General features: G+C 35.1%; 1 protein-coding gene across 1 annotated transcript; it reads left to right on the forward strand.

Moving 5' to 3' along the window:
* The first annotated feature begins 1,882 nt into the window (after positions 1-1,882).
* Positions 1,883-21,418, forward strand: LOC129259569 (uncharacterized). The gene is made up of 5 exons (XM_064098361.1): positions 1,883-2,152; positions 4,754-4,826; positions 7,709-7,765; positions 12,099-12,245; positions 17,491-21,418. The coding sequence occupies exons 1-5, from the start codon at positions 2,124-2,126 to the stop codon at positions 18,628-18,630; spliced, it is 1,446 nt and encodes a 481-aa protein (XP_063954431.1). The 5' UTR covers positions 1,883-2,123; the 3' UTR covers positions 18,631-21,418.
* Positions 21,419-24,241: the final 2,823 nt, after the last annotated feature.

The raw sequence follows: 24,241 nt of genomic DNA on the forward strand, positions 1-24,241 counted from the left end.
GAAAGTGTGATCTTGGCTTGGGGTATCCAGTTAAGTTTAGTGTCAATGGTTGTCCCTAGATACTTAAAACTATCTACTACTTCAATGGTAACACCGTCTAATACAATTGAATCTGGTTGTGGGGGAGCAATTCTGAAATCAAAAATAAGTTCTTTACACTTAGATGGGTTTATGAAGAGGTGGTTGTTGTTTTGTGAATGATTTTTTTTTGTTGTTGATTTTTTTCGCGCCGTTTGTTCTGAATTATTCAAACGAAATTTCGGCATAAAACGGAAGTAGATATGCCAATTTTCTCAAACAATGTATAAAGCAGAGAGTCATGCATAAAGGAAATTCATGATTACAAAACAGTGTTGAAAATCTAAATAAAATGTTCATCTCACGCTTCATGCTCGCATTATTTTGATTAGTAAAGATTAGTAAGTCTTCATGGGTATAGGACCTATACCTTCAAAGGATCGTTATTCCAAAGGACTGTTAATCCGAAAACAAAATAGGGATCGTTATTCCGAAAACGAAGTAAGGTTCGTTATTCTGAAGGCTCGTTAATCCGAAAATGAAATAAGGTTCGTTAATCCGGAAAATGAAATAATCACTGGCTCGTGCCCCCCTCCTTTTGAGAGGCACAATTAAAATTTGTAATGTAAAACTGCCTTTAAAACAATTTTTTTTTTTTTGCTTGTCAAATTTTTTCGTGGACGAAATATGTACCAAATTTTGGGTTGAAAACCTTTTCTTTTTTTTGCTAGTCAAGATTTTCCTCGTGAAAATGTGCCCCCCCCCCCCTTTGGAAAATCCTGGATCCGCCCCTGGTTGAAATGTATCTGTTTCATTTCAATTTGCTAAAAATGCAAAAAAAAAAACAAGTATGAGAAATATACCGCACGCGTATATACCGGACGGTCAGTTGTTTGGCCTTTTTTTAATTGACACGTACAGCGTGAAAATTACCGGTTATGGGTTATATATGTTTATTCATGATTGTACTTTGAACAAATATATAGGCAGGAACCCCCCCCCCCCCCCCACATAATTAAAATAAAATGAAACAAATATGAAATATGAAATATGAAATAATATGAATCAAGGAACGTATACAAACAAACAAACAACAATCGAAGAACAGATCCACTAAACAGTGAAGAAACATTACAATGAAGCACTTAAACAAACAAAAACAAAATAAATAAACGTGTACACATCAAAATGTCGACCGGTAATATAAATTCAATTCATGCAATATAGATACAAATACACTATTTCTGTCAATTTAGTCGGCTGAATTATGATTTACAGGTGTCTTGCAAGGGCGTCGCAATAAGACTTCGCGGTCATAAGCTGACGTCATTTATCTCACAGAAAACACATATAATATGATATAGTAGATTGATGACCCAAACCTCTACCTTTTTCTCTTTTTCGATGAGGTGAAAAATGGGCAGGGGCGGATCCAGGATTTTCCAAACTCGGGGGGGGGGGGACATTTTTTTCGGAGGGAAAATTTGACAAGCAAAAAAAAAGTTCTTCACTTTCAAAAGAGGGGGCACACCTCTGTTTTCATGACATTTTTACATTAAACATTATAATTTTGGTTCTCAAGGGGGGCGGAAGGGGGGGGGGCACGGGCCGGATGTGCCCCCCCCCCCCCTGGATCCGCCAGTGAAAATGGGATACGTGCCCCCTCCCCCTTGGTCCTGCAATCGTATACGTCAACTACTGTCCAGCCCGAATGAAAACAATAAACACGAAGAAAACAGGACGAAATCCAAGTTACGGATCATTGATTTAAATAGCCTATTTGGTTGGCCCTATACTGTCTTTTCATCAATGAAAACGGGCCTTTATTTTGTACACCAGCGCCCGTACTGCGTATCGACACGATAACCTCAGTAATCGGGATATATAAGGTATGTCGAGAGGATTCACGAACGCGCACGCTTGTACCTTCCAAAAGAAATCGAATACAATAGACGTGCATCCTTTTGTGAAAAAGACTTATTCAAAAGATAATGCTCATTGAGTTCGATCAGGCGCGCGCTGGGGGATACGAGTATCCGCTGTACATCAATCGAGTGATAGCACTTAGAAACCAGTGGGTGTCTTAAAGTACTGAAGTGACAGATATGTTCCGACCTCGATCGTCAAAGGCAAGGTAATTGTTCGATTTGAAAACCTGTATTCTTTTTTATTGTTTTATACAATGGTAAAGTGATAAAATTGAACTACAAGTATATGCTACCGCTTATATTTCGTTTTGAGTTTATTTCGTGTCAAATTATATAGGCCTATTAAGACGACGAACATGACGAAGATGGTACTATCCCGGGTACTATACCACAATAAGGTATATATACCACTGCTACTATTTCTACAACTACTGTACTACTACTACTACTACTACTACTATACTACTACTACTACTACTACTATACTACTACTACTACTACTACTACTACTACTGCTGCTGCTACTGCTGCTACTACTACTACTGCTGCTACTACTACTACTACTACTACTACTACTACTACTACTACTACTACTACTACTACTACTTCTATACTACTACTAAAGCTAACATAATTTGGATTCATTCCTTTCCTGAATTACAAAGAACGAGTTCTTAAAATCCAAGTTTTTTTAATATTTTTTTTTAGCATTGTGTAAGAATGCAAATGAAAAATTCTCCATAATTTTATGTATATTTTCATCATGTTTGATAAAGTATTAATAAAGAAATCATTTTATTTCGTTATGCATGCATGCATGGGTGTACTTGATTATCGGGAGAATTTCGAATTCGTGCTCCAAATAATTTTTGGTTTACGTAAATATACAATTTTTTCTTTTCTCTATTTATTTCCTTATTTTTTAATTTGATATATATTTGTTCGTAGAGCAAAATGAGAAATACATTTTGTGAAAATATAAAGTGAAACTTCAAAATACATAACTTTTTAAAATGATACATCCATTCTCAACTTTTGTTGGTCTAATTTAACATGCTTGTTAAGGCGAATGAACATTAATAATGTATGGTAACGGGACATTGAATTACTTTACCTCTATATAAGGAACCTAGTCATTCTTCATTAAACATTTTTAACGAGCTATTTCATTATTTTTTTTTTACCAGAGTGTGTTTTATCAGGTAGTTCTAATAACATGATTTGTATAAATAAAGCTATAAAAAGCTTATCGTTTTAATAACGGGTACATCAAAATAATGTATCGGAAAACACTCTTAACAACAAACAAGTATTTCATTGTTATAAGAAGTGCATGTTACGCATGGATGAAAATCATTATACAGATGCTTGTTGATACACAGATAAACAGCTTGTCCTTGACCAAGGCTGGAAAGGTGTAAAACTCATCTTGGTTCAATTATTACCACGATTATCACTATTGGATCCAGGTTGGGAGCCATGGGAGTTGATTGCTTGTTAGGGCTTCTGTTCAGTTTAAATAAATCGATCACACTAAACAACTTCCTTCACCAGCATTTCCGACTTGAAAAGTGAAAGTCGTTTGGATAAGATAAGAGAGCATTGGCGGCGGAAGCCAAAGAAAAATTGGGGGGGGGGGGGTCGACCGTCCACCTGAAATTTTGGGATGGACACAGGTATAAAATTGGACAAGCAAAAAAAAAAAAAAAAAAGGTTATCGACCAAAATAATTTTAGAGGGGTCCGTCCCCCACCTCAAATTTAGGGGGGAGGGGACATGGCCCCCGCCCCCCGCTTCCGCCGCCTATGTAAGAGAGTATATTTTACCCGCATTGGGGCTTATTAAAGTGTAAGTTCACCGCGACAAAAGGTTTGTTGTAAAACAAGAAAAAAATAACGGTGAATTTACGTGTTAGGAAAATCCATTAAAGATTAAGAAAGTTATTATAATTTCTTTTTGTATTTTTGTGACGTCATGAATTATACGAGCAGCTGCCCCACATGCTATGTAATTATGTAAATTTCAATTTATTAGTGGTTGAAGATGATTAATAACTTTCTCGTTTCAAGAGCGGGTGCTAAATAATTTGCCTGTTGATACATATTTTTTTTAAGAAAATGACATTTCATTGATTTTTTTTAAATTCCACGATTCTAATTAAATTCTAAATTCTCTCTCAAACCTTTAATAATCTTTTGAACTATTAATTTACTTTTTAGTTTTTTTTTCTGCTATTACAATAAAAATTTTGTGAGGGTGAATTTCCCTGTTGGAGAGGAAACGGGGGGGGGGGGCGAGGGCGCACCACAGAAACGTAAAATTTATATGTGTGAATGAAAATAAAAATGCACCACCAAAGTATATGCGTAAGTTCTTTCAATTTTCTAGCATGCAATAATTGCGTAATATAACAGTTCGACTGCTTCACTCTCTTGCTTGTATTATTGTCAATTCTTGCCTACCAACACCAACCCGAATGAGGAATCATAGTGTATGTCATTCCAAGTTTAATTACTTATAATTATAAATAATCACTAGTTTCCAACAATCTCAAAATACCCCATCTGACATCGAATTGTTGCTAGATTCCCCATGCCTGGGGGGAAAATAGAGTACATGCAGCACATTTAAAACTATATAACGAATAAAATCGCAATTTATCCATGTTCATAATGTATGTAGAATGGAAGTTTATCACATAGTTTAACCATAATAACACTGATATTGAATGAATTTCATCGGCTCTAGTTGTTTCTTTTCCCGAATTGTTATGAATATAATTATATTCATTTCTATTTTTTTCCAAGTGTATCTTTGTACGTGCCGCTAGGCGTAACACAAAATGCAAGCCAAGATGACATAGAAAGGGCATACATATTGGTAAGTTGCTTGACTTCAATATCAATAATTTATTTGGATTAAACATTTTTTATTGTATTTACCCTCCACTGTCAGTCATTCTACCGATTCTGACTTTTTTTTTTGGTTTACTTGAAAATAATATTTTATTTCTTCCTCAAAATCAGCTGAAAATGAAGAAGTTTTGGCAAAGTTCACATGATTTTATTTTCCGAGTGTGTCACCGTAAGGTTTAGACGATAAGACGCAATATACCTTTTTTCACACTGAAATGGGGTTAAGGGGGGGGGGGTGGGTCTTAGCCCCACCAATTTCATTCAGCCCACTTCGGCTTCACCAAGGTGGGCCAGCACGGTAAATAGTACGGTGGCCCTGGTAAAAAGCAGGGAATTTTGCGACGCAAAGGTGATTATTAAAAAATCAGTAAGATAAAGAAATGAATTGTTAAAAATTGAAAACATAATTATGGAAGTTATAATTCACACATGTGTTACTTATCATCAGCCATATTTTCGTCAATCAGGCTATGAAAATTAATGCAGTTAAACAGAGGTCATGAATGTATCGGGGAAAATAATTGGTAAAGTCATAAATATTCAAGAGATTTGCGATAGTCCAGGGTACAGTGTGGAACGCGATCATCAACCCAGGTTAAGAAAGACCAGGGAAGTGAAGACCCTTTTCTTTATTTATTTTGCTTGTCAAATTGGGGCACGCTTCTGTTTTAACGGAATTTTTACATTACAAGTTTTAATTGTGCCTCTCAAAGGGGGCGAGGGCACGGGCCGACTGTGCCCCCCCCCCCTGAATCCGCCACTGAGAAAGACAGTCTGAAAATAAGGAGTTGGTATTGTGTTAAGGATACTCTGGGATCATACGAGGTTAAGAAAATGCAGTGTGAAAAGCGAATTAATTTTATTTTGTTTAATGACACGAAATTACAATCATTGGTCATGTTTTCTATCCAAGAATATATACAAGACCGACTCGATAGTTAATGAATAAAATGTCATTTAACTTATTTGTTGCATAAGTATGTATGAAAACTGAAATTGTCTTAATTTGTTTTTAAGTGTTGCACGCCGAGTTAAATATTATTGTACCAATTTATCATAAGTCCAGTCTGGAGTATAATACCCCTTCAAATTATCGAACCAGATCAACATGTTTCAAGCATTCACTATATATAATTCAATTCATTCAAGAAAATATATGTCCTTGTTTTCCATTATTATCCATTGGCGTGATCACTGATCATGATAAATCTCTGATACGTGCACGTTCTCACTTACTATTATGACGTCACTGATGAATGAATACTCGCAAATAAAAAAAATATATGATCTCATTAATTCCCCGCGCATTTTCCTTTATTTCTGGCGGAATACGTTGAGAAAGGTCTCCCTGTAGGATTTGAACAAGGATAACAAGAAGCCACAAAATCGCATTGAAGGAAACAATTGGATTTTTAATGCTTAGATTAAGGATTCGTGCGGTTTTCAGAAATGAATTAGGCCGAAAGGAAATTCTTTCCGGAATGTATTCGGTTTTGTAAAAAGAAGATTTTATTGACTTACTCCAATGAATGAGTAATTTGATTTGGACTTCTTTTTTATTTCATCACTGGTATAATATATGGTTGTTTTCTTTATTTTTCTTTTATTCTCAAACAAAATAAAGACAAACAGGTGTGAATATTGTACGTGGTTAATCAATCATGATATTTTGCGTAACCCGTGTGTAACAACACAAACACAGTATAGGCATTGCCCAATAGCTATATAAATCAATTTCAATTCAACATTATTTTATTTCCAAAGATAAAAGCATTAATACAATTTCAAAAATTTAACAATACAATGGAGGTAGCAACTCTCAAGTCAGTTATACAGTGGCGTACAGATGGGGGGGGGGGGGGCTGGGGCGCTTGTTCCCCCTCCCCCCCCAAAAAAAAAAATACGCCAGACCAAGAACAAATAGAAGAGAAAATAATAGAAAGGGGTAAAGAGGGAGGGGCGAAAAATGATGTTATTTTCTGAATATTGTATATCAAAATCTGTCACGAAATTGGATTATTGTATTAAAAAGTGTCAAATTTTGCTCGCTCGCTTCGTTTCTCGCAGCGTTTTATAAATTTTGCCCGATACGGCATATCTGGCCACTTCATTATTTTTGGCTCATTACGCCACTGCGGTTATGCAAAAGTGCATTAACTGGGCAAACTGAATACAACGAAATGTATACAAAGAAATATTAGCAGGTCGAAAATACTGATATATTTAAATCATGTATCGAAAATGAATGTGATATTTAAATATATTAATACATTAATTATATTAATACATTAATACATTAAGGATATTTTTATTTTGTATGCTTCAGGTTTGATGAATGACAATCATGTTAAACGAATTTGGCAAACCGAATATGATAATACTTTTCCACTTATAAATTATAAGCGACATCCGTGCTGAATAGCAATAGAAAGCAACAAATGGCATACAAATGTTGGACAAAATTATCTTTCTATTAGGACATAATTATGACCTACTTGCTGATAATGACTGTATAAATGCATTATGCCTTACAAAAATAGAATTCTATGTTTTTATATACTTAAGAGATTCCTTTATTTTCTTGCTTTAGGTTTGATGAATGACAATCATATTAAACGAACTTGGCAAACCGGATATGATAATACTATTCCATTAATAAATTATAAGCGACATCAGTGCTGAATAGCAAAAGAAACAACACATGGCATACAAATGTTGGACAAAATTATCTTTTTATGAGGACATTATTTTATGACCTACTTGCTGATAATGACTTTATAAATGTTTTATATCTTTAAAAAATAGATGCTCTTATATACTTAATAATTCCCTTTATTTTCTTCTCAGCTTCACAAGAAATACAAACAGGATGTAAATGAAGGAAAGGCAGGATCTAAAGGAAAGGTATGTTCTGGTTTTCTACGAATTCGTGTTTTTTTTTAAATTCTGATCACAAACCCTCTTTGATCACGCAAAGAGATCATTATTTTGTGAAATAGATCATTATTTTGTGAAATAGATCGTTATTTTGCAATCTTTCGTGGGAATAAGAAGTTGTAAAAAATATATTTTAGAACCACAGATAGTTATAGGAGAGACGGAATGAGAGAGATATTGGGGGGGGGGGGAGGGGTAAAGGGTGAGAGCTGCATTCGAATAACTCGGCCTATTTGTACCACCTTGGGGTGGGGTGGAGAGGTGATGTCGAATAATTCTAACTCCTTTTTACGTGAGAGTACATACATATATGCTATATAAATAAATCTACATTTTTAAAGAAAATCATCTCTCTTTTTTTTTTTTGGGGGGGGGGGGTGTCTAACTTCTGAATTATTTGCAAAGCGTAGTCATTTATTACAAACTGTCTTTTAATAGTTCCTACGTCATAGAACGTTCATTGGCCATTTGGGTGGAATTCCCCTTTGCTTGGCGCTATTGTATCTCCAAAATTATTTCCGGACCCCCTAATCGTTTAATTTCTTTCGAATGAATGCAATACAATGGCAAGACACAACGAAGCTGAAGAAATATATCCTCTCAGACAGAGAAAAGCCTCCGGCAATAATCATCAGAATGAGTGTCTAGTCGAAATTTATTTTCTTTCATTTTTCTTTACTTTGAAGCACAAATTAACTTTTTAATATTACGAAATAATAATGGAAATATTGGTTGATTCATCGGCGTGTATTATGTTTTACACAGTCATTATTTTTCAACATATTTTACTCTGTTTCGCTATCTACTCTTTCTTTCTTTCTTTCTTTCCCTCCCTCCCTCCCTCCCTTCTTTCTTCCTTTCTTTCTTTCGTATTTTTTATTATTTCTCTCTGTAATCATTCACTGGATTATACTTTAAATTCTTGTATAGGGATAACATTTACAAAAACACTCAAAGGGATTTTTTTAAATATAAATGCGTTGTGGGGGATGGGGGCGTGGTTGCTCTTATAAGCGCAGAATAGCCCCCCCCCCACTTCGCCTTTCCAGGGGCCTGGGAAGAGAGAGGCTTACCACGGTAACTTTAGCCAAGATTCATTGTTTTAATCAGGGGTGCATGGCGCCAATGTGTATGGGGGGGGGGAAGAATTTGAGCTCAAATTTCTCGGAGTATAAAATATAGGTGTGTCATAATAGTTTAGTTTCGCGATATAGCAAACTATTTTTAACTCTTCTTTTTTAGGCCACCTAACCCCTCTTCGATCTTCGTAATCACTTGGGAACAAACAAAAGGGGAAGGGGGGGGAGATGTGGACGCCTCTTGCACCGCCTCTGAATTCAGTCAGAATCCAGGACCAGGATTTGGGATGATATCATTAATCAAAACCAATCGAATAAAGAATTCAGTCCCCTTCTTTATACCTGGCCACATTTTTGACAGATTTTATAACGATTGAAAGATCCTGGTCAGATGATTGTAGGAAATGAGAATGTTCGAACCGGATTACCGGAAATAATCTGCGTCTGATTTGCACTTGACCAACTTTAGCTGGTTTTTGAAAAAGTACAAGAATTGTGACGTGTCTTTGATGGGAAAGTTATATTGCAAGGTGACGGTCTATTTCTCGCAAGAAAAAAACTATTACAATTCTTAATTGTTCCAAGAGATGTATTCGCGTATTTTTTGGTGGGCCGAGGGGGGGAGTCATGATTTCTGCTTAATAACCTATACTATTCATCATTAATGCATGGAGTTTCCCTTTGCCTATTGGAGTTCATTATATTTTGTTACTCGGTTGGTTGAGGGACAACCGTACTTTTTTTTTCTTTGGGAAAAGTATTGGTATATACATTAAAATCAAATGATATAATGCCGAATCTATGAAAGAATTAACAACCTCTTTCAAAATATCCAATTATTTTCTCGTGCGCTTCGCCTTCTCTCAATTCCACACGTCAAGCAGAGTGAAAATTTGCCAACTTTCTCATTATTTTAATCCATTACGCCGTTGGACAGAGGAAGACCTCGATGTTTTTAATATAAAGAAAAAAAATAAGCCTTACGAAATTAAAAAAATGAAATAGAGAAATAATAAAAATCTACGCGGATTCGAAAAATTGACCTTCCAATTTCCTACACTGTCAATAGCTTGACCTATGGGCTCTATGTAGAGTGTATGTACACGATGTAACACCGGATATCGCAAGTACGATGGTTCATATCCACCCCTATAGATAGTTCATACCGCGAAAAATCTGATAAGTAAATCGGGTAAACTTCATCAATAAGTTGGATATAAAATCAGAAAGTTATAACGTTTAAAGGTCAAGTCCACCCTGGAAAACTGTTGATTTGAATAAATAGAGAGAAATCAAACTAGCATAACGCTGAAAATTTCATCAAAATCGGATGTAAAATAAGAAAGTTATGACATTTTAAAGTTTCGCTTATTTTTCACAAAATAGTGATATGTACAACTCAGTGACATGCAAATGAGACAGTCGATGATGTCCATCACTCACTATTTTTTTTGTTTTTTATTGTTTTAATCATACAAAATTTCATTTTTTACAGATTTGACAATAAGGACCAACTTGACTGAACCATATAGTATTAAACAATGTTAGTTCTACATGTTCAGGGAGGAATTAATCATTGTTTCACTTGACGATGAGGAGAAAATTAGAATATTTCATATTTCATATAATAAAAAAAAATAGTGAGTGAGTGATGTCATCAGTCTCTTCATTTGCATACCAAACAGGATGTGCATATAACCGTTTTGTGCAATTAAGCGAAACTTTAAAATGTCATAACTTTCTTATTTTACATCCGATTTTGATGAAATTTTCAGTGTTATGCTTGTTGGATTTTTCTCTTTTTATTCAAATCAACTTTTTGTTGGGGTGGACTTGTCCTTTAAGTACATACGTGATTTGAAAATGAGAGTCGATGACGACATACACTTTCTTTTGTATTTTATCATATTGAATTAATCCTAAATATTCGTATATCTTATAATGAATAAAGCTCTTACTTTAATTTTTTCACGACTGCTTACATTAAAAGGTGACATATTTCACATATTTAGGAGCATATTTCATATTGAAAGTAATAAACTACAAAAAATAATAAGTGTGTGATGTCATTGACTCGCTCTTCTGTATATTGTGCAATGTTAATGTAGCAAGCTATAACGTTGTGGCTCAAGTTTTTACTTTATATTTGATGTTTGGCTTTTTTTTTCTTTTAATTCACATCAAACTGTAGGGGAGGATTTGAAATATAACAGAATAGGGGGGGGGGGTAGGCGGGAAATTGTATGAATAAAGAATTGGATGATAAGTAATCAATGCCAATTTCATGTATCTATTAAATGCATTCATAATTATATTGATGGGATATTGATGCACTGAAGCAATGGCCTCAAGATTTTTCTGGGGTGCTGCGCATAACATAGGAAGCACCACTGGAAATCATGTTGGTATGCTGAAATGTAAAAGTTTAGACCAAAATCACCTTCATTTTGGAGTGAAAGCCTTTTTTTAACTTTCTTTTTCAAAACCAGCAACCCCTCTTCAAAAATCATTCCCAGGTCCGTATATTAGCCATTCCTTCCAAACTACCTGTAAATGTGAAAACACAAATCCAAAGAGATATAATTAGCATCTCCTATCGTGTTACCAAAGTACCGAAGCTCAGGTAGGGCACTACTAGAGAGAGAGAGAGGGGGGGGGGGGCAAAAGGGGTGCCACCTATTATTTTTTAAGTATGTGAAAAAAATAAGAAAATTAAAAGAAATGGGGGAAAAGGGGAAGAGAAGAAAGGGAGGTACTTATGTCGTGTAACTCTATAATAATGATAATATTCCGCATTTATATAGCGCTTAAAACATTGGAACGATTAATTTACAGACATAATTACCCCGGTCATCGGATCCTTGCATGCCCGCATACAATGCATGGACCTTCTCCACTCACTGGGGAGCATTCCAACAAGAGTCTATAATTTCTATAATAATCCCTCTAATTCAGTGATTTTTTTAGGTTGCCTGGCCCCTTCCCCTCTGTCCCTCTCTCACCTATTATACCTTGACACTGTCCATATCAATTGACCTACTACATATTTTTTTATGGGAAACATTTATCTGCTCATCTGCAGTTGTCAACATAATCCTACATCGGCAGAAACTCAATTATTGTATTATCTGCTCAATGCAACCTATGAAAATTAAACTGTATTATCAGTTTGATATTATTTATCTTTTCTTTTGTATTTTTTAAAAATATTATTGTTATAGTTGAAGGAGATTGAGAAGGCTTATTGCATTCTGGGCGATCCGTCGAAGCGAGCGATTTACGACAAACATGGAACGGTGAAATGGTGGGCAAAGATTCGGCATTCATTTTCCCCAGAATCTCTCGATAAACGTAGCTCAGCCGTAAAAGTAAGTAATGTCAATCGTTATTAGTTCAATGTCATTTTTTTTTTGTTACACTACAAAAACTCCGGTGTTGATTTACCACCAGCCCGGAATATATGCATTATATGTCCACACCCAGAGAAGTGTTAAACAACACCAGTTGGTTTTGGTCAAACACCGGATAGGTGTTTATACAACACCAATTAGTATTAAAACACTAAAACAGCATCGGTTCGATTCCAAACTGGTGTTGTTTCGATGTTTAAAATTCCGTTCTCCTTTTTTCCCCTTCTTCTTCTCCTTCCTTTTCTTCTTGATCTTCTTCTTGTTCTTCTTGACTTGTTCTTCTTCTTTTCTATTCCTTCTTCTTATTATTCTCCTCCCCTTCTCCTCCTTCATCTTCTTGTTCTTCTTCCATATCTCCTCTTGATCTACCCCCTTTTCGCTTTGATTCCCGTCATATACACAATAAACTCGTCATCCCCGATTCCTATCCTACCTATACAGTGCGTATCAAAAACAGTTAACACTTAGAAATAATCCTGTAAAATTATATATTTTTTAATATCTTGAAGCTTTTTCCATGCACATTCAAACATTGGTACAGATCTCTTTAAGCGAATGAAGATAAGACTGTCGAAAAATCTTTCCGCTTGAGAAAGCACCACTTACTATTGAAAAGTTCGTGAAAAATGATCTGAGCAGAACTTGGAAATTGATAAATGGATAAAAGTAGACGTTCATCATGAAAAAAATATGGACTTTAGATATAGGAATATTGATTTGAGGATTGTTAACCTTTTAACTTGTTTTCTTGCTAAAAAAAATCATAGAGTGTCATTGCCCCCCCCCCCTCTCCCCACGCACCACGGCCATCGTGCTGATTTACATGAAATGGCTCCGGCTTGATTTTCGTTACGTTAATCATTGTCAATCTTCGAAAGGTGTAGAGAAACAAATATTAAATGAAATGTGAAATGTAAACTTCCTTTACATGATAAAAACTTAGTGAAAAAATGCTGGAGATATCTGAAATAAAGTTTTGTTTCCATTCAGTTATGTCCTCATATCCATTTGGCACAAAATTTTGGTGGCAAAGTTGTTACAAAAATGTTTTAATGTATCATTTTAAGTGGCTGAAATACATAAGAAATGTTCCGCTCGGTCATCTCTGCGCAAACCGAGTTCTGCGAGCTTTACAAAAATGGACAGTGCTCACTCAAGTGTAACATTCTGTCATATTGTTTACTTTTATAATGATAGATGAGACCCAAACCCAAGAATATTATGTGAAAAAAATATCCCCATAAGATATATTTTTTCAATTCCCTTGACTTTTCAAATTTGATATTAATACACAGCAAAAACTGGTGTTCATAGAGGACTACACCAGTTATTTACACCGGAGTTAAATTGACAGTGTTAGCTTAACACCTATAGGTGTTATACAATACCTTTGGTTGTTATATTTGCACTCTTTGGTGTTATGTTCAATCTAAAGGGTTCAATTTTTACACCTCATGGTGTGGTCCTCTTTTAACACCAACTGGTGCAGTTTTAACACCACAGCTTTTACAGTGTACGCACTGTATAGGCCTATATTCCTTTTCTTCACCGGAGTTGTTGACCACTTTCCTTCTTGCAGCGGCGTAACAGGGGTCGGTGGCCAGGGGGGGCAAGAGCCAAAAATTTCCCGGTCATATCATGGTACTATGAACAAGCGTATAATGGTGTAATGAGGCGACTATTTTGAGAAGGCCAGATATTGTGTATCGGGCAGAATTTATCTTTTAAAAAAAAGTTACGAGCGAGCGAAGCGAGCGAGCAAAAATTTTGACCTTTTTTTGCATGGGTGTGGGACCAAGACCCCCTCCGCGCCTGTATGTATGCCAGTGATTGAACGTGAATGAACGGGGCTTATAGAGCCATTTGAAGGTTATAAATGAAAAGCCCCGACTGCGTGGGGTCTGGGGCAAAGCCCCGGTAGCTTATTTGCATAAAATTTAGCAAGCTTATACAATATAGCACAATGTTGTATGCAATCCATCTTTTTTCCCGCTCTTTAATTCCAATCATCGGCAGCCCGGTCGTGTTATTGTTATTTTTCTTGTTCCTTTTCTTTGTTTTCCAATTTAGCTTTTGACTAATTACATTCTACCTTCGTTCCCCGCTATTATTTGCCATTTTGTCATCTTTTAATTTAATTCCCACCGTGCTATTTCATTACATAGGCCTATTTCGGAGTGCCGGATTTGTTCTTTCTCAAATGTTCTTCTTTCGTACATTTTCCCGTTTTCCTTCCTTTTCAATAAAAAATAAAACTCTTCGTTTTCTTTTCCCTTTCCTCCTTTCCTTTTCCCCTTTCCTTTCCCTTTCTTTCTCCCTCTTTTTTTTCCTTTTCCCGTTTTTCTTTTATTTTCCCGGTGAAATCCGCCAGGGGGGGCAACTTGCCCCCCCTGCCCCCCCGCCTGTTACGCCACTGCCTTCTTGTCTTCTCTTTATTGACTTTTCACTGTCTGTTTGCATTATTTCTTCTCTGTCCATTTTTATTCGATCCCATTCTTATGCGAGTTGACTGACCCCTTTCTCTGTATGCCTATATCTATTCAAGCAATTCCTCATATAGCCTCTTAAAACTTTTCTATGATTTCTCTTAGCGTGTATTTCAACATACGCATAAGAAGCTTGCATTCCTTTCCAGTTTGGGCCATGCTATACCTCCCTTATTATATGTTCTTTTATTCTAAGTGAACTAGTTGGTTTGAAAATGAGTGAGAATTAACAGATCGAAATTCAAGGGCAATATTTCTTTGACTTCATGATACAATAACTACGAGTTATGCATATTTATTGAGGTCATTGCCTCAGAACAGTACGATTGACTGATTATACTCAGTAGAAATAAATAAATATCAGGTTGTGCCGAGTATACGAATACCATGAATAGATCCATCACTGCACTAATTTATGATATTTGTATTTGAAATTTCCGTTTTTTAATAAACATATTCGACGCTAAGGACAACTTCCCTTCCAAGTTTATATAGGATTACGTGTGGAAAATGATTGAGAAGAAAGAAATCTTGATCAATTTACAATTGTATTCGTTTCCAATTGCAATGTGAAAGTTTGCATGAACGCATGCCCTAATAAATAGATTGAGTAAGCGATGAACAAATGAATATCGAAAATTCAAACACAAGTCATGAATGTCAATGACATACTTCACAGAATCGCTTTGCGTTTCACAATAATCATGTCTGCATGCAGAAATGCAAGAGAAGCGAATGATAATTGATTATTCATTATTGTGTAATCCATTTCCTATTGAGGAATCTTTTCCCCTTTACTTCTAATTCCGCTATTTGAGATTCACTCATGCATTTCTGGACTAAACAGCAATGGGACAATGGTATGTTGATTGATCTATAAAACGAATCCCGTATCACGCGTGCCATACGTGTCATATAGCAAGAAATGATTCACTGTTTGGTAATTTCAAACCGTTATTATAGATGCAATCTAATTCCGCCTATTATGTGTTAAACAAACTTTTCATTGTCTGGAAAGGAACGAATGGGAATTCCCCCTCCTCATTCTTCCATAATCTCTCTCTCTTTCTCTCTCTCAACCCTCCACGTACCCAGGCCTGCACGTACCCCTCTCCCCCTCCATGATAGGTCCACGCTCCCTCTCTCTCGCCAGTATCTCCTTTTGGCTTTATAGTTATTTCGTTTTCAGCAAACGCACTTTTGGTTTTCATTTTTCATCAGCCAACTTTCTGCTAACATTTTATCTCTTTTATTTTTTTGGTTGTTGCAGTCTATCTCTCTCTCTCTCCTATTTACCGCGAATCGTTGTTAAAATATTTTATCTAAAGTATGACGTTATAATTACGTTTTCACGTTTGGGTGATAGATTTATTAATGTAATGTTAAATGTGACATATGAATAACCTCAGTTCGAATTGATCAATAGTGTTTCAAGCGCATCAACGGTTATAGTTGCATAATGTCCCCGACTCCACTTCATTAGGGGAAAACCCCTTCTCGAACTCTCATTCATACTAGTTTATATATCCGGCATTCCTTTCTTTTGTTTGCGGTATATGGAAACTTCGGGGGGGGGGGGCGACCCAAGCCCCCTCCCATCCATCTGTATGCCAGTGCTGTATATTTTGATGAATAGCACAGATACTCAAAACATTCTTTGGGATAAATTTTTTTCATAAACCCTAATAAAAGAAAAAAGAAAGAGTCCACTCTTGAACAAAGCTCACAAAATCTATGATCTTCGGATATATTTGTGCTTCCATTACAATTTTAGTATCGTATAAAAAAATTATCCCGCGCTTAACATCAACTGGCATGCAATAATCATTGAATTTATTGAAATATGAGTTTTGTTCAAAACATTTTTTTTTGGGGGGGGGGAGAATAACAGCATTAAATATGCCATTCTTGTTGTAGAAAGTAATCACCATTTTCTCTAATTTTTGCTCATTTTTTGCTGATTAATTGTCCCTTGGAAAAAAAAAGTGTCACCATCTTATTAGTCATTGATCTATGATCTAAATTTACATCCAAAAATTAAATTGTAACATGGGTTGGAGAGAAAATGTGCATTGCGATTAACGATATTTTGGCAAGCTGGGACCAAGGGTTTGATATACAAATTTGCTGAAATAAAAATTCAAAATGGAGAAAATAAAATTGAGATGTACATACTTCAGGCAAAAGAACATGATAAATTCTTACGTTTGATGCCAAAATTATTATGATAATGACAAATATTTTTAAAGGTATGGATTTACTATTTTAGCCAATGAATTGTTTGTGTCGGCATGCCAAGTTTTGACTTCAACTTTATGTGTGTCCATTCAAATGATTTATCAAAAGTATTCTCATCTATTGTTGTGAAAATATCATTGTGAAAACATATTCTCACGCGATATGAAATTACTTTTGTTCTCATTTCTTTGATTATTGCATTTGCCCATCTGATCTAACCACTGATCACGTGGGTAATTCTGTCACAAGGTTATTTTCTTTTTATGCAAATGTGAATAAGTCAATAACAGCCTTTTCATCTTGATCGTCGAAACTATGATCTTAAATTCTGTAATGCCACTAAAACAGCTCAACAAGAATGACATACAATGACTATATAGATAAATTCAGTACTCCTGGAATAGTGAAATAGATTAATTTAAGTCGACAATCCTCAAGGATTAATGATCGCCCAAACATTTTTTTTTAAATTCCTGCAGGGTCTATGGACATTCTGCTTTACAGCCACTTGCTGTTGCTTCTGCTACTGTTGCCACCACTGCTGCAACACGTGCACACCACAGACATGCGATCACGACGACGACGAGATCTACATCCGGGAAAACTTTGGAGATTACCTTAGGGAGGGCAACTACACCCCATCCCCTTTCAATCGAAGACGCCAGAAGGAAGACCTGAAGCAAGCAGCACGGAGGAGACGAAGGGACATGTACATGAAGAAGGGTCAGGCAAAGTCCAAAGGCATCTGTCAGCAAAAGGATGGGGGAAAACCAGAGGGCACACAGGACATTGACAAGACCCAAGGTAAAGAGTATCAACTGAAGAGGATCAGCAAGAAGTCGTTGATCAGTAAGGACAGTGGATGCGACGTAGGATTGGACAACAATGGATACTTCTATGATATGGATGAGGGCAGCATCCATGACAGTGAAGGTTTCGTTGAGGAGATTGAATTGGACGTCCACTGCAAAGGGGCTCAAGGCAATCAAGGAAACTCTCCCAGTTTGGATACTATAGAATGTTCCGATGACACTATTGAGTGTTCTTTTGCTGATGTACACTGCAAAGAAGACCAAGAAAGCTCGGTCAACGAACAGAGTGATGACAAAGACACCTTGAACCACATGCACCAAGAAACACCTCCAGAGTCAGATACTGTGAATGTTCTTGATGAGATAAACCTTGGACATTGTTCGGTGGATGTCCACAACAAAGAGGAAGACAACTCAGTTGATGAACACACTAACCAGGACCAAGATAACTCGGACCACCTTCGGAACTCACCTGCATCAGATACTTTGGATGATCCCAAATTGACCAACCTTGAACCTTCATTAGTGGATAAACAAAGCATTGAAGATCAAGGCTACTCAGCAGATGTAGACACTGACAAAGATAACTTGAACCAACAAGGGAACTCATTAGTTTCAGATACCGTTCCTGGTCCCAATGAGATTAACCAAGGACATTCTTCTTTGGACGTCCAGAGCATAGATTGTCAAGACAGCTCAGAGGATGATCAGTCCGTAAAAAGCGAAAAAGATCAAGAAATCTCGGACCATTTAGGGAAAGCTTGTGATTCAGATACTTCAAGTGGTCCTGATGAGGTTGACCTATAATAATCATGAAATTAACAAATCATCTCAGTACTGTATACATCTTCATGAATGTCTAGTGGTTGCGTTCCTGCAATGTTGATGAGGTCCATGGTTCAAATCTTGCAGCGGCTTAAGTAGTGTCATTTATCGAGGCATGAACCTTTGATTGCTTCTTTCCACACAAAAGTATTATTAGTAACCAGGGGGGTACTTTATTACGTTTTGCAAAGAGTTGCACATGAGTTTGCTTCATTTATACTCTTCTTCTTCTCCCCCCTTTTTCCTCCATTTTTCTCTTTAAAAATAATGGGGAAGGTGGGGAGGGGGTCACCCCCCTGCCCCTGTGGCTTTGTCTCTTAATTTGACTTGTATTATTATCCATATATTATTTTTTCAATCCAAACTATGAAAAAGTAATAATGTGGCTAATTAAAAAATTCCAAACAGATTTTTCTAGACCCTAGGAATATTTTGAATCTTGAGTCCGAGTACATGTCCAATATACCATTGGCAAAATATCCTATGTTAGATTTTTATTCATGTTTATTTAATAGCTTGACTGTATTTTGTTCAGAAAATTAACTTGATTAATGTCACCAGCTGTGTACTATAACAAAGGTGCAATTATCATTTTATATGTGTAATATATTTTTTTATTTGTGTCTGAAGCCCACCTTTTTAAGTTTTGTGTGCTCTGATATGAGGAAGTAAAATAAACCAGGAAAACATGCAAGTTATTCTGTAACTCAGCAAATAGTAAATAATTTCAGAACATTCAAAAAGGTTTTCAAATCATTTGAAGGTTTTTACAACATTCTTAGAGTGGTCTGAATTGAGTGTGTTTGATACATCAATAACACAACTGAGTGACTGGATCCCATTTCATTAAGACTTGCTATAATGAAAAATGGTCAATTTCTATAACAAGTTCACTTTAAGCCAATCAACTGAAAGAAATCAGTAGCTTTAAACTGTACTTGTATATGTGTTACTACAACATGTTTTATGAAATGGATCCCAGAAGTGCGAACCTAAAATGTCAATATAATGTATGCACTCATCTTTCATACATTATTGTACAGTGGTAGTATGAGGCAAGGATTTATGATGAATCTGAAAACGGCAGATTCAATATAATAACAAACTCAGTCTGGAATTTTATAAATATATCCCCAGAAAATAAAAAAATATAATAACAGGAGGGGTGAATTAATTTCTATCACATGCGAAGTTTTACTAGAACTTTATAAAATTCTTAAAATGTTGCCTTTTTAAATGACAATGTTGTTGTATAAAGTCTTAATGTGAATAAATGATACTAAGAATATATTTATAATTCTCAGATGGTATATATATGTAACAGTTCATCTAACCAGGGAATTGTTTGTACTTCTTTGATCTAACACTGACACATCACATTATATGTGAGAAGAATTTTGTAGGGAACTATTTTTGATACAGCCTTATCATTCCCAATGACCACCGTATTGATGGGGACCACCATTCATAAGACATGTCTGGCAATCGATATTACATGAATCAAACAGTATGCTAACCATATCAGTAATGTTTCTATTTATCGATGACTGCTTTATTAGTTATGTATGATAAAATGCATCGAAATATAGAAATGTTGGTCCTTATGAATGGCAATATTACTTGTTTCCTTTTTAAGTTATGGGTTCTCTTTATACCACTTTATGTTTATGCAATTTGTTTTATATTTTTATATCAATTTGTTTTGCACTTTGTGCAAATTAATCAAATAGAAAAATTAAAGTAACCAAGAGCAATATCATGTTTGTAAAGCAGATATATCCATATTATATGTAGGATTGAAAAATCGAGATAAGTGTATACAATATGAATAAGTGAAACTTAAAGAGAAGACATCAATTTTGTACATTGACAACATCCAAGAGTTCTTGGTACGATGGCTAGGCCTAAAGAAGTGCCAAAACTTCATCTCAAGTTATAAGTCTAGGAGTACTGCTCAAAAATTACGTACCAGACATGGAAATATCTTATCTATCTTAAACTAGAACACCAGGGCCAGTAATTTATATAATCTGTTTAATAGTTAAGACATACTTATTTTTGTACCATTTTTTAAAATTTATGCTATAAGCTCATCTACATGTATGTCATTGTAATTGCAAATAGAAACAAAATATCCTTATCATTAACTTCAGTTGTCTTTATCAAGTTTCTTATCTGATCCAAGAAATCCAGTTGCCTAATCAAAAGTGCTATGACTGAAGAACCCACCAAAAATCTATATTCATGATTTTAACTGAAAAAAATGAAAATAATCTTCATGTACTTCTTCCGCTGTTACTAACATTTTTATGTGTGTGAATGACACAGTAATTACAATTTCCACTGTGCTTTGATGTTAGATTTTTAATATTGTACACTGCAAGCAAGGGCAATTTACATGTCTGTATATTTATTTTGTATATCATATTTAATAACTTATTAAAAGACCTGTTATAACTTGAATTAAATTCAAGGATTATTCTATGCCGAGGTACCTTGTAACAAGGCCATCATATAACATGTCGTAATAAATACAGGATAATACATGTACTTGGAATCCAATTTGCGTATATTACTTGGTGCTGTGTAACGCAAGCCAAGTCAAGCTTTCAGGTTGTCAAGAAGAACTTGTTTATGAAAGTATATAACATTTGAATGTTATTAAATAGATCTATTGGCATCATAAGCTAGAATTTATGTATACACAGAGTATTATGAAAAGATCAAATGGAAAACTTAACTCAATAAAATTGAACATTTGTACTCTGGATTCATTGTTTTATCTTCAAGGTTGTTTAATAGTTTCATACCAAGATTGAAAAGGGAGAAATCAGGAGTAAAGCATACCATCTCCGCTCACTCGTAATCATATCACTATTTCTGATGCACATGAAACTTGAGAGTTTTCGCTTCCGCGACGGACAGCGGATTCAAGAACATAGAAAATGTATTGTCAAATGCCCTTCATGATAAAGAACAACAACCTAGAATTCTTGTCATAAAAATTGGTGAATCAAAACGGCAGTTTCATCCTGGACTCTGGACAAACGAAACTTAGGACGAAATTGCTGTTCCGGTTCACCAATTTTCAACAAAGACCTCCCAGCTGTTCTTTGTCATTTGACGGCCATTTTCAATACAGTTACTGTGCTCTTAAGTCCATCTCCTTTGCAGTTGCAAGAACTCCCTTATGTATTCAAAGAACAAACATGTGAATCTGTCTATCGGTATTTAAATCCAATCTCTTTGGAGATCATAGAAACCTTTTCGAGTTAGATGAAAATTTGACTTGGAAGACTACTTCAGAATACATACTTTGCATGTTCTGGCCACAAAGCTAAATAACTGATCGTACAATTGATTTTATATTGTGGTTGATGCAATCATTTGTGAAAACTGGTTCAACAACTAATCGCTAAATTTTGAGTGATGGTCCAGGCCCTGGTCTGAAAAAAAATTGCTTGCACTTTAAATCTGGTTATTTGGCTTATTGAGATTAAAATGTATATATCATGCTTACAACAATATAAACTGAGTCTCATAGTATCCCAAGGCCAACATGAACTTTTAGTTTCATTTTCATATTTGAGCTTTGCAAACCTCATAATAATTGTGAGGGAAAATTGGTTAACATTATTTACACCAATATAAGAAAACTTAAATAGACATGAATTCCATTTGTGTTTACCTTCACCAATTAACTTTGAACAGACTTCAACAAATGACTACCCGAGTGTTTAAACCTACATTTGTGCTTAAACAAGCAAGTGTTATGCACATTTTTAAATCTAAAGATCATAATATAAATCTGAAAAAAAATCTAACTAATGTTAATTATTTAAGATAAAAAGCCCAGTCCACTGAGTGAGATTATTTGTCAGTAGAAAACCAGAAAATAAATTGATTAAAAATCATGGGTGGTGTTTCATACAGCTGTTTGTAAATTTCAATCATTTTTTATAATCTCCTTGTCCAGAATTACCTTGTCATCTGGGTGCATTTTTTCAAAATGATATAAACAAAGTTTTGTTGGTAAATATATTCCAAAGAAAATATTGCACTTATTCCACTACAGTTCTAAACTTTCAATGAAGTTTAATAGGGGACCCACTTTAAATATGAACAATTATCATGTTATAAAAGTAGAATATAAACAAAAATCAAAATTAAAGATTGGGAAAATTCAAATAACATAAGTTTGTTATGGCTTAACATACAAATGTGAATATCAGAATTCAAATGTGCTTGTACCATTGGAGGAATATCTGATCAATCACATTCTATTTGAATATGAATACATTCGGGCAGTTCCAAGATAACGGAGTGACATTTAGAAACAATTTTTTTCATTCAACAAAGATATCACCCATATTTGAATAGTTACTTGCAAATAAATGGTACCTGACAGTAGTTGCTGAAACCAACTTTTCAAAAAAATAACATTTGTTATTTTGATCCACTGAATTAATGAGATATGAATATTCATAAACATGGTTACGGAGTGACGCAAAATGGACATGCATATTTGAGGAGAAAACATATTGCTTAAACTCTGTTAACTTTAAATTGCTATCACAACTTTGATTTATTGATTGGATTCTATGTTTTTCTAGCTTTAATATGCTGCATTACATTAAAAAATTGGTGTATTATTTCATTAATTATGACTTAAAATGTAAACCCATACCCGGTTACTGAGTGACGGTTACAGAGTGACATCAGAAATATCCACACACAGGCAATGTAAAATTAACTTATATTTTAAAATTTTCATTTGATATGATGTAAAATGATGACCTTCAGATTATCCAAAAGAAAATTTTACAAAACAAGCAATAGAATTCAATATGAGTTTTGATAGAAAAAATTGATCCAGATTTGACATAGAGCCAATATAAATTTTTGGAAAATGTCCACTTTTGCTTGGAATTGCCCATTCTCTTCAGTTTGTAGATGGGCCATCAATAATAAGAAACTCTACAATTTCTAATTACAGCAATAACTTTTCTTTTGAGAATGAATGCACACCCTGGGTCATAAAACTTAGCAATTGATTGTGGGACTGGTTTTTACAATCAATCTTACACAGTAATCAATAAAATCAATCACAGAAACCAGGCCCAAGATCAAACTCTTTATAGGTTTTTGTCACAGGGACCACGGCTCCGTAACACAAACGTTTGCAACCAATGCTAAATACCAGTGACCAATCAAGATCATCGTTGCATGCATACTTTGTTTAAAATACTGACCGGGAACCAATCAGTGCGGTTCTTTTATATTTGCAATTCATCGCAAACCTTTGTGTTACGGAGCCCAGTTCAGCTTTACGCAAACAGGTCTTTGAATATGAACACACCCACTTTTGCTTGTACAAAGTTGATCCATCTTGGCAAACTCCACAATATTATTGTTAAATGTCAACATCAGTCATTATTTTCTTTCAATATGAATGTTGCCCTGGTCAGTTTGCTGATGGGTATTTCATCTCTTTCTGATGTTTTTATTTTATTTCCTATTGTTCAAGACTAAAAGCAAACATACTCTTAGAATGTGAATGCACCCACTTCTGCATGGACAATATACATTATGT

The sequence above is a fragment of the Lytechinus pictus genome, chromosome 4 (genome assembly GCF_037042905.1).
Source record: "Lytechinus pictus isolate F3 Inbred chromosome 4, Lp3.0, whole genome shotgun sequence".
Taxonomy (NCBI): Eukaryota; Metazoa; Echinodermata; class Echinoidea; order Temnopleuroida; family Toxopneustidae; genus Lytechinus; species Lytechinus pictus.

What these genes read in the sequence shown, in the direction of transcription:
- LOC129259569 (XM_064098361.1), top strand. Translation starts at nt 2,124, where the DNA reads ATGTTCCGACCTCGATCGTCAAAGGCAAG. An exon ending in AGGCAGGATCTAAAGGAAAG is followed by an intron (nt 7,766 to 12,098) that starts GTATGTTCTGGT and finishes TTATTGTTATAG; the next exon opens with TTGAAGGAGATTGAGAAGGC. An exon ending in AACGTAGCTCAGCCGTAAAA is followed by an intron (nt 12,246 to 17,490) that starts GTAAGTAATGTC and finishes AAATTCCTGCAG; the next exon opens with GGTCTATGGACATTCTGCTT.